Raw genomic sequence first — 12364 nt, forward strand, 5'->3', positions numbered from 1 at the left:
TAAAAAAAATTGTTTTACTGTAGTCTAGTTTTACTGTAAAATCAGTAAGTGATAGCACAAATGGTATAATCACTTCAAAGTAATTGCTACTCCATCTGCAATTCCTGATAAATCCACTGACAGGAGCAGAACTCCTTCCTGCAAATTTAAACAATGGTTGCAGAATGCTCTTATGCACAGCCACAAGTGTTGTAGAGAACTGTAGCAATGTCAAAAGATTGGGGCAGAAACTCATGGCTTTGCTGTATGGTGAAAAAAATAACATTACTAAAAGGTATTTCACTACTGTTGACTTATGCAAAGGAACAATATTTTAAATGGCTCACTTTGTACATATGTATTAGTGTAACATGAGGCCCTCACTTGAGGGGCAACTACCTGATATTACTTGCATTTATCAAGACCAATAGAAATCCAAGTTACATTTTCATGGCATTGCATTCAGCTAATAAAATCCACATTTTAAAGCCTTATCTGACTAACAAGAACGTTTTATACATGTTCAGAATTTTTACATTGTCTGTATTTTTAAGAAAGTATTTTAAAATAAAAAAATCTATCTTCACTTCTTAATAAAATTTCAAATAAGTAAAAATAAATCATAATTACAGGTTTTAAGAAATGGTGGTACATAAAGGTCTTCTGAAAGCTACATTGAACCAAACTCTAACCCATAACATATGAACATATTGTAAAAGAATCACTACCACACACACACATCAATAATGTATGAGTTAACCATTATCTGTCGATAATGTAGGGGAAAAATCTCTATCCTTCCCTGACTAATCAACCTTACAATTCAAAAAGTTAATCTTCTCACTCACAGACTTCTTCCACAAAGTAAGGTTAAAAACAAATCTCCAAAACTGCTATTATCATATTCTTCTTGAAATATCATATCCATAGAATTAGGATAGGCTTTTCGAGAAAAAAAATAGAACCTATTTTAAAGTTACAGCAACATGAAGTTCCCTTTTGTTTCCTGACTTCCTGACAAGTAATGTTGAGAAGATGAATAACTGTCATCATTATGAATGTCAGGGACTAAGACTTAACTTCTGATGGTGTAGAGCTGTATAATGCACAATAAAGTTTCTGGAAAGATCCTAATCAGCTGCTCGCCAAGAGTAGAATTATTTAGAATTTTGAATACGAAAAGAGGCAATTAAATACTTTGATTTTCTGGAACCAAAACTAATCTCTTTCATCTCATTCTCTTTATCATAAAGAAAACGGGGATAACAATAAGATGATAGGACCCATAAGGTAAAGAAATACATATAAAAAGAAAAAGAGTATAAAGGAAAAAGCAACCACTGCTAGAACTGGAGCAGAGAAAACAGGATTATTTTTGAAGGTAAATTCCTCTGTTTTAAATGTGTCTTTTTTTTTTTTCTAAGTAAACAATACGAAATCACTGATTTTCAGAAGGAGGATCATTCTTTACACAGTGCAGAATACAGGAGAATCCTTCTAATAACACAGAAAAAGCACATACGCAACAGTATTAGCTGATAACACAGGCTTACTCTGTAGGGGTGCAGGAATGTCTCATAACCTTCACCAACTAGGAATGCACATGCCACACAGATATTCTTGAATTGTAAATCTATACCTTAAATTGCCTTGAGGTAAATTATTCCTGTTGTCATATTTAGCTTTCATTTCTACGAAGAGCTGAGAAGTGAACATTTTGTCTGCTAGCATAACTTGACAGGTTCATTCTTAACTTCCTCAAAACTTTCACACATGAAAGACTGTGTGAACAATGGTGAACTGGATGGAGACCCTGCATTTCCTTTTCCAAAGGAAAAAAAAATTACAAAAACTGCTGAATTTTTGTATAAAAGTAACGACAAGTGCAATAAATACTGGGTATTACTGCACCTCTAAAAGATCTGAGATGAATATACTTCTAATTTATTGTATAAAAGAGGAAAATTCATGTGACTTGATTATGTATCTATTTCTCTTTTTTTCCTTGCTTTTTTTTTCTATGTGATAATTTATCCAGTGTAGGAATTGTACATGGATGGAACCTGTAGCTATAGTAACTCTCTTCAAGCTAAGCAATAAAGTTATAAGACATTAATCCCAAAGTGGTTCTAGCATATGTTTCCAGTGCCATTTAATTAGGATCTCAGTTCATCCTCCATCTTGAACATTCCTTAAGTATGTTCTAAACTAGGTTAGTCTGAAGTCCTGAAATTTTAGAATTCTAAGAGGTAAAAAGATCCAAAACTTTTTATAGAAACAGTGTTATATGTGGTTTTGTTTTTTTTTTTAACATCAAAGATGTTTGTGTTCTAGTTAAATCTAGGATTCAAAGCAATTTAGCTGTGTCATTTCAAGAACAGAAACCTCAATAAATCTTTGAAGAAATTTTGTACTTTCATCACATAACAAGGCAATATTTTCAATCAGATTCTTTTACAAAATAACAGAATCACAGAATGACTCAGGTTAGAAGGGACCACAGTGGGTCATCTGATCCAACCTCCCTTCTCTAGCAGGGTCATCTTAGAGCACACGACACAGGTTTGATCCAGACAGTTCTTGAATATCTCCAGTGAGGGAGACTTCACAACCTCTCTGGACAACCTGTTCCAGTGCTCGGTCACCTTCACAGTAAAGAAGTTCTTCCTCATATTCATGTGGAACTTTCTGTGACTCAGTTTCTTCCCACTGTCTCTTGTCCTGTTGCTCGGTACCACTGAGAAGAGCCTGGATCCACCCTCTTTGCACCCCCACTTCAGACACTTATACACTGAGATGACTTAGTCATCTCAGTCTCTTCTTGAGGCTGAACAGGCCCAGCTCCCTCATCCTTTCCTTGTAAGAGAGATGCTCCACACCCTTAAGCATCTTTGTCACCCTCCACTGAACCTCTTCAGGAGCTCCCTGTCTCTCTTGTACTGAGGAGCCCAGAACTGGACACAGCACTCCAGAAATGGCCTCACCAGGGCTGAGTAGAAGGACAGGATCACCTCCCTTGACCTGCTGGTCATGCTCTTCACAATGCAGCCCAGGACAACCATTGACCTTCTTGCCCACCAGCGCACACTGCTGGCTCATGGACAGTTTGTTGTCTACCAGGACCCCCAGGTCCTCCTCCACAGAGCTGTTCTCTACCAGCTCAGCTGCCAGCCTGTATTGGTCGGTCCACTGAGTTATTCCTCCCCAGGTACAGGACCCTGCATTTGCCCTTGTTGAATTTCAGAAATTTCTTCTCTAAAATGTTTGTAGTATGAAAAAGATTGTGGCAGAATTGCTGAACAGCAGCATTAGACTACTTTTAATCAAATGTAAGACTCTAGACAGCAAATGGCTCATCTCATTTAAAGCAATGCCGGAGTCAACTTCTTCTCAAGACTTTTAATGGACTTAAAAAACTTAAATCAAAAGTTATTAAAGTTTCAGCTCATACAGGCACATATGTACGACTTTCCTGACATAATTTTTTTATTAGAATTTCATAAGAGCATTGTTTGCTTATTAATCTATTTAATTCAAATTGTTAAACCAATTTAGCACCACATAAATAAAAATGTGTGTGAATAAAAAAATATGTGCTACTTTGTCCCTGTTAGAGAATTCAGGTATTTCATACTTTGAACAGTTCTAATTCTAGTAAGCCTTGTAGAAAATAATTGAAATTTCATTCAGTGGAAGAGAAAGAGGCATGATGCAAGTAGTAAAATCTGTGTCATTTTTATTAAATCCATCCCCACACAGAGAAGTTATAAACCTTCAAAAAGCCACAATCCCCAAATGAATCAGCAGAGGCTTCTGACAGGGAAGATCAATAGATCACCTGCAAAAGAGTAAAAGGCCAGAGCAGAAATAAAGGACAAGAAGTCCTTCAAAACTTCAACTCAGAGTGACCTGAAAAGCAAACATCTATGGTTTTAACTACACAGATATGCCTTTAAAGGTTTATGTCCTGTTTCAGCACATAAGTCTGTAAAGTCAATGGGCATCTAGAACTTAAATTGTATCAAACATTAAAGAGCAGCAAGTAATATTCTAGTATTAAAAATATACCATTTGTACCTCTTGATTTTCATTTTGTTAAGATTATTTCTGCTTTTGATATCTCTTACTAAGTTCTTTTTCTTCCACTATTTTTCAGCTCCAAGTTCTCTGACTATTCTTCTTTTTCACTATAAGCCATACTTTTCCTGTTTCGCTTTAAATGCCTAATAGTGTGCTCTTAGCCTGCTGCTTCCATTTAAATTTTCCTTTAGGTGATGGGATCTCCCCAAACTACAAAGTGATCTTTCCACTTTTAAGCCATCTCTCTCCTACTTTGTCTGTGACATCTCCTTAAGAAGCACTCGAAAATGTCAACTTTCAATTACTTTTCTGTTTTCAGGCACATTCCCTTACTCTTCCTTCTAACTCCTGTTATCTATTATGATAACAATATCCTTCCCATTTTCCAATGTATAGGCTCAAGGGTTAGCAAAGAGGGAATCATATTTCTCTCTAACTTGTTTCTAAATGGACTTGTGGAAATTCTCATTTCTTCTTTTTCTGTAGCACACTTTATTTTCAAACATTTCTTTATACATTATATATGTGCTAAAATCTCTTTCCAAAACCTCATCTTGCACTGGTAACAAAGTATCTGTCAATCATATACATGCATCAAGGCAAATAACATTCCAAATGCAAAGAGTATTTTCTCATCTTATTTCTCTAAACTTTCAACTATGAATCAAACTTTTTATTTACTTGAAGTCCATTCCTAGTTTTCTTTTCTCTTACTCATCTCTTTTGCATCACATCTCAAATCCCAAGCTAATTTTTTTTTTTATTTCCAGTCTTACATACAATTTCTATTTATCTGTGTTGATATTTTCCCATGTGAATCTTTTCCATCAGGAAAAAAAAGGCTTGAGATAAAATAGCTCCTCTGTTTTCATAAGTGTTCCCAAGTCTTTTCATACAATGTCTGGTGAACAAACAGGTGTGGTATATTTTTTTTTAAATCATAAATAACAGGAATTACCGAGATAAATGAGATAGTAGACAAACATATCATGGAACAAGCCTAGGGCAAAAGTGTCAAATGCACTTAAACTCTAAAGGGACAACTAAGTTATGGAAGATTTGTTTGAAAATTCAGTGACGACACCATATGCTAGCTAGGAAAGAAGATTTAGAAGGGGGAAAAGACTAGTAAGAACATCTTTCCCAAAGTACATCATAAGTAATTTATCAAATTTATAATTTGAAAAACATTAAAACTAAAATGAATTAAAAGTGGTCACACGTGTACACAAGATAATACTTTAACACTGCGCAGGGATAATTAAGGCTAGTTTTAGAATACATTATCCCTAACGGAATAGACAAGCATTAAAATTTGACAGGACTTGAAAAATATTATCAGTCATTTTATCTTTTACTTCAATTATGATAAACAGAGTAAGCGTTCCAAAAACAAGTGTTTAAAAAATGTGTAGATGTGGCACTTTGCGATATGATTTAGTGTGGTGCTGTATTTCCCACTGACTCATTTATTAAATGCCTTTCACATTGTTCCCCCTGCCACATTCCCCTGCCCTTAGCCCTGGCCACTCCCTCGGGTCCTCCCTATTGGTTCCTGTACCCCAACTCTGCCCATGTACCACCCCTGCAATCTGAGAAAACCGGGATTATGAGGCCTCTCTGCCTCTGGGGGTCGTTGGGACAAGATGTAACTATTAAAAGTCCACTGAAACCCTCATGGGGAGACCCTTCTTGCCTCCTTCACCGTCACTGTGTTGTAGAGCTGATAGCTAGATGGAGCAAAACTGTGGAGCCATCCAAAATGGACTACAGGAGGGCGAAATGGTCGCACTGCCCTAAGCAGCTCTGCTGAGCTCCCGGGGAAAGCTGCAGCTTGCAAAACTAAACCTAGCCCTACAACAATTTAGTGGGCATAATCATATTCAGTTGAAGGTGGGACTTGATGATCTTGGAGCTCTTTTCCAACCTTAATAGTTCTATGATTCTAAGTGTTGAAACACAGACTTTAAAAGAAACATTAAGATTCTAAGATTTTAGTTAAAGATTAGTTTTGTTAGAATTAGTTAGAGGAAGTAAGTCCAGCTCAGATTAATTAAGAGTTAATAAGAATTAAGTTAGAAATAAGCTTTTAAGTTGCAGATAATTAATTGTCTTTCTATATTTGTGTAGCTGTGTTTATAATGAGAACCAGAAAACATTGATAAATACATCTAAAGAAATTTAAACAATTGCTAATTTTTCCCATCTAGATACTATTCAGAAGTCATAAGGAAGAAACTGGATGTTCCCCAAGAGGCCATTTGTATTGTCAAAACCCAGAAAGGTGGAAAGTTTAAAGTGAGGAAGACCATTATTCCTTTATCCCTAAGACCACTCCTCAATTAATAATGACCACTGACTCAATTTAAAAACTATACTATGCATGCTTAATGACATTAAGCGGAGAATAGGAGGGGTCATTGTTATAAATATGTATTTGTATTTCAGATATTCATAACTTTTGTGGATAAATAGACTCTGAAACCATCTATACTTTGACACTGCGTATTCGGAAACTATTCCACGCAGCTGTCTGGCGCCAATAAACATACACTTTTCTAACTTTAAACTGTTAGAGAGTTTTTGCCCATCTCAGTTGGATATCGATACTAGATCCTTATCCATACTTTAGTAAATCAGTGTTTTTCATATTAATAAAACAGAATGTTATCAGGAGCAAATGTGAAGAATGTAATAGATTCTCCTACAGCTCCAGTGTCTGGTAGCTGCCCAAGGAAGAAAGCAGTGGAATGATCACCTGTAAATAAACTGAACTAGATAAGAATAATGTCAATGTTTAGTTTACTAAGCAATAAGCAAGTAACAATCCTTACTATACAATACGTAAGAGAGCAACTGCGATCTAATATTGATTTCTTAACAAAATGTTACTCAATTCCTTCTGTTATGCTTGTGAATGGTCTGAGAATTTTAAAATAATATTTAGAGGAAGCAAGTATCTTCCCCTGTGATGGTATAACAAGTTCCTTCAATTTCCTCAAAATTACTTTAAAATTGCTCTGTACTAAAAACTAGAGACACATTTTCAAAGAACACTGTTCCTCTCCATTACACAGATGATGTGCTCAGACAAAACTCACAACCACCAATTTTACTTCAGGATATGATCTGACATTGCAGCCAACCCAAATTAGTAGTAAGCTTTCTATTGAAAGAGAGAGTTTTGTCCTCCATGCAGCTGTGGTTTCTAAAGAGCAAGTTCCCTGCACTGACAAAAAAGCAGATCCTGCTGGATCACCTCTATGCAGCCACAAAAACACTGGAGCCTTTACAGGGGCAGAAACAAGCAGAGACTTGTGGTTTGGACGAGTCAGATAGAAGTGGGATGGAAAGGTCGACCTTTTGGCAGCACCTTACTATTAGATCAGTTTATCTGTACACTAAATTACACCCTCAGGAACTGTGTGGTGCCAGGTCTTCTTTAATGTAGTTCTTTAAAAGTAAATCTTACCTCTGTGAAAATTAATGGGAGTATGGCTATCAATTTCAGTCAGTCAGGATTGCACTTCTGTACACTAGAGGCATACAAATAAAGAGTAACATAGACACCGAGGTGGCTGGGTTTAAATAATAGATCATTATACTAGGAAGTAATACTCTCTCTTTTTCAATTAAAAACTCCTATACAAGAGCATACACATCCGTAAACTATCAGGATAGTGGATTCCGTGAATAGCAGGAGTATACCAACTTTCTAGGACCATGTGAAGAAAGCATCAATATCTTCTCACACTGAAGGAGGCTCAAGTTAAATATACTTACTACAGACAGCTCATTTTAGTGAAGGAACTTAGGATTTCCTGACAGATAGGACATGGTAAATAATGCATATTAATACCCTAAAAGATAGGAATTTGAGCTTATATTCTGACTTTGACTGAAACATTGACGAAGCTATTCCACACAACCCCCCATTCTCAAGGTAACAAGTGTGCACTTAGAAAACTTACTCAATATAAATGTTACTTTTGAAACTTCCAAGAAATCTAGAAACATTGAGGACAAACTTGACTGTATGACATAAAATCAACTTCAAGTATATTCTCATATATATGAGAAATAAAGATTTTCATAGCTTAAAAAGTATAGCAGTGCTTAAGTTTTAGTGTTAATACTTACCAAGATTTAGGTATAGTTAACTATATAAGTAAACTAAAAGTAAATAAATTTGAACATCAAGTTTTACTAAAGAACTCAAAGATACCTTCCAAATGTAACCCTCCTCCTTCCCTCACTTCCACATGTGTATTACACCTTGTAGAAGCAATTCACTTTAGAATGAGGCACAGTTAAGACCAACATACAAAATTACCAAGATTTAAAGTTGAATCTGTTATGCATACTCTGCAAGTTAATTAGTATTAGGTAATCTGTAAAACACAGCCAAAGAGGAAGGAGGTAAAAAAATGCATCTTCTTACTGTTTTATATTACACAATTGTTCTATTACACAGTGCCATATTACAATGTGTCACATGAGCAATGGATATTACTGGAATTTCAGGCATAAACATGTTAAAAACAATCAACAACAGCTTCAATTTTAGCTATTACTGAGTAACCTCATTCTGAATTTCTGTATTTTACTAAATAGTGGAAATATTCAAAGTATATTTCAAAGACAAAAGTATGATGTATCATACAGGTATCTTTAGCAGCAAGAAAATGGCACTAAAGGTAATATTCAAAAGTGGGTTTTATACATACATATATAGTGCTCAGGTTTGCTGCTAGATCATGGAATGTTTTTCTCTCATCATTACAGCCTCTGAAATACACTCTAAAGGAAAGAAAGCTGATCTACTTATAGATCAACAGAAGGCATGTGAAAAAGGTTGCTAACAATACTTTTTTTGCATATAAGTGAGAGCAATTGGCATCCCATCTGGAAAACTACACTACTCTGAGATAGAAAACTCTTGCCTCTGGCAAAGTTTATGGTATTAATTTGTAATGGTGGATTCAGGGAAATGTACTAAACTAATGCTCATTTACTTGCATAATTATGTGCTTTCCACATAAAATGACAGGCTTTTACCTTGTCAATACTGGCACTGAGTTAATGGAAAACAGGACAAGTCGGGTGTACAAGTATGCCAGTGCTGATGAATGTCAAGCTCAGGTTACAGATTTGCTTCTTGCATTAACAACTGTACAATGTATCACCTAATGCATTACCCCCTCAGACTCTTAAATCTGTTATTTTAAATATTTTCATTGCAGTTTAGCTTTGATTATTAATCTAAAAGGCAAAAAGTTAAACTGTATCTTATCTTCTTTGCCACTTGATATGTTGAACAGCCTTCATACCTTAAATCCACTTTAATAAGGCATGCAATTATTAAAGCATTACAGAATGGCCCCAGAGCACAAAAGCTCCATTAAATTTGCTTACATCTAATTATGTCTGCCTAAGGCAGGTGAGAAATTGACTCTGATAAGATCTTTCTTTTACCTGTAGCCAAAAAAATAAAAAGGAAAAATAACTTGGAGTGATTTTCTATCTAATTGCTATCTACAAGTATTTATGGTATTCGCTCTTCCAATGAATAGCCCACAAAGCACTCTTTGTGCACTAACTAGTACATTTTAAGTTTTTTTAAGACTGTAGAATACAAAAGACAAACTTATCTTGCTTCAGGCATGGCAGGTCATCAATGATGTCTATTTGGGAAACAGTTTTATCTATTATTTGAATCATATATTTTCTGTAAAAAAATAAGTCTGATGTGAAAAAACATGTTACATATGCTTTGTGGACTTTATTTTTTTCTTCATGCCAGTATAAGCAACGAAAGCATTCTATTTCATGGAAATACAACATAAATATATAAATGTACTTTACATGGCCTGAAAACTATTATTTAAAAATGGTATATTTCTTTTTTTTTCCAATTTAAAACCAAATGTTTTGTAGTAGAAAACATGGCATTCCATTCCTATGTACTTGTAACTGACCTCCAGAAATTCAGGAAAACACTACTAAATTACATTGCTTGTTACCTGTAAATGAATGAGGGTATGTGGTATTTCTAATCATTCTAATCCTTCTCTCAGCCCTAGCAGATCCTACAGAATGATAGAGTGAGACCATCATAGTGACAATGTAAAAACTAGTTAGAAACTATACCAGAAAAAGAGTAATAAATAAATAAAATTTAAAAAAATAATTAATTTTAAAAAATTAATGGAATCCATCCAGTCTAAAGGGATTATAATTCAATTCTTGGTTAATAATGATGGAGAAATTACTTTGTTATAAAGCATTCTTTAAAAGAAAGAGAGATTAGGTATTTGATGGGAAAGTTGCCCAGGTAAACCAGCCATCAAACTTCTAATGAAAGATTATGCAACACTATCTTCCAAACATAGATCTTTAATCATTGATGCCACTTGTATGATACAAACCATTCTTTGCTACAGAGGACCACAAATTTATAGTCAACCACAAAAGAAAAGGTCCTTTGGTCACATTTTATGCTTAAAAAACTCATTTGCTACTCTGAAACAGAAAACTGCATAGAGGCCTGAAATGAATATATTGTATTAGTAGCACGTTTCTCATGTGTTCCTTAGGCTTTTAGAGCACATAATTCCATAAGCCTTCTTATAAAACTTCATTTGACCTTATCCTTACATTCAAGCAATAAACAGATAGGTTAACTTTTATGTTGATTTGCTTCACTATAAAACTTGATTCTATATAGCTGACAATGAAAAGACTGATTTTCTGGTATGCTAAAGAACTACATTTAAAATACCAAAAACAATTTAGAGGCAATGATGGATTATTTGTTCGCTCTTACGATTTACCAACTCCAAGACTGCTGTTACACAAAATACTTTGGCCTCATAGTTATATGTTGTTTGATATTAACTTGATGTATTTCTATTAAAACTTTCATGGTTGCTTTATAATATTGTCACTAGCCTGCATCATCTATAAATGACAATACTGTGAACTACTGAATTATGCATGCATCTTTACTGCAAATCAAAAACAAACCAGAACAAAAAAATTATGAGGGGAATTTAATGTAAGGAAGAATTAATTTCCAGCTTTTCCACATCTCCTTTAAGAATGAATTGCATCCTGTTAAATTAATCATTCAGACATCCGGACTGTTATTGAGCCATTTTTCATAATTTTCTTGATATTAACATTTCATATCCTAAAACATAGAACAAAAATTCTGTGTTCCTCTGTTATGTTGTCGATTTGGCCACAGGAAATTTCAGTAGACAATATTGCTCAGAATCTGAATACATACCAAAAGCTGCCACTTTTATGATTATGGCTTGAATGTTAGATGATATCATTTCTTTAAGCAGTATTTCCTGGTTCCAATGCCAGAGGTAAGCTAAAGGCTGAAGATTAAGCCTTCTGCACCTTAAAAACAAACAATAAATCGGATAAAGCAAAGTATTATGCTTTTACTCAACATTATTCATGTAAAATTCTTTTCCTACCCTGAAATAATTTTTATTCCATAATTTCAATTACAATACTTTACTATTCGTATCTTTCATTATAAACATTAAGTCTAATATATATATTAAAAAAAAAAAAGAAATACGCTTGTTCTGACTATAATTCATCTAAGTAAGATGCAACTCACTGAAGTAAACGGATCTGCACGAGAACACAAGTAAAGCCATAAAACACGTTCCTAAACCTTTTGGGACACAAAGCAATTAGTACCTTAGGAAGTCACCACTTTTGTGAACACAGCTAAGGCCAGAGTTACTGCTCTGTGATAAATGTGGCATATGTCCTAGTACAATATGCTGAATTTGTTGCTGTGATTTGGATCAACACCCAAGGAAAAGAATAATTCAAGAAAATATATACAGCTTGTGATACAAATTAACAACTTGTTACTGTAAAGTTAATAATTTGATACATAGCATGTATAGACAGCATTTGATACACAACATTTGATTGTTTATCACATTTAGAGAATCACTAATTTGCATTATTGATAGGTAACGCTTCTGTAAATTTTCAAGATCCATCAGTTTGTGATTAAATGTGTAAGGTCTAGCTCTGAAAAACTTAAAACATTTAACTATGGGACTACTTCAGAGCACTTAAGATTTACATTTATTTGTCAATTACCATGTTTTTTCTAATACATGGTCTTTCTCACATATATGGGCATTCCTTCACGTTAGATAGACCCACTATTATGATTGTCAAGACTTTATAGTTAAATGTATGTTTAATGTTGACATGTAAATGCATAGTTAGCACTCACATAATCTGACTGGTTTTCTTATTACTT

At 34.4% G+C, this 12364-nt stretch overlaps 1 protein-coding gene across 5 annotated transcripts in view; it reads right to left on the bottom strand.

The window, feature by feature from the left end:
• LOC121672768 (diphthine--ammonia ligase-like) overlaps positions 1 to 12364 on the bottom strand; it is a 90867-nt gene that overhangs the window by 33529 nt on the left and 44974 nt on the right. For all 5 annotated transcript variants that reach the window (XM_042045591.1, XM_042045590.1, XM_042045588.1 and 2 more), the window contains exon 5: positions 11351 to 11469. In XM_042045591.1, the coding sequence (XP_041901525.1) occupies positions 11351 to 11469 (119 nt within the window). The remainder of the gene's footprint in view (positions 1 to 11350; positions 11470 to 12364) is intronic.

This window comes from Corvus kubaryi, unplaced genomic scaffold (genome assembly GCF_017639235.1).
Source record: "Corvus kubaryi isolate FWS band 111438036 unplaced genomic scaffold, C.kubaryi_AGA036_p1.0 64948, whole genome shotgun sequence".
Classification (NCBI taxonomy): Eukaryota; Metazoa; Chordata; class Aves; order Passeriformes; family Corvidae; genus Corvus; species Corvus kubaryi.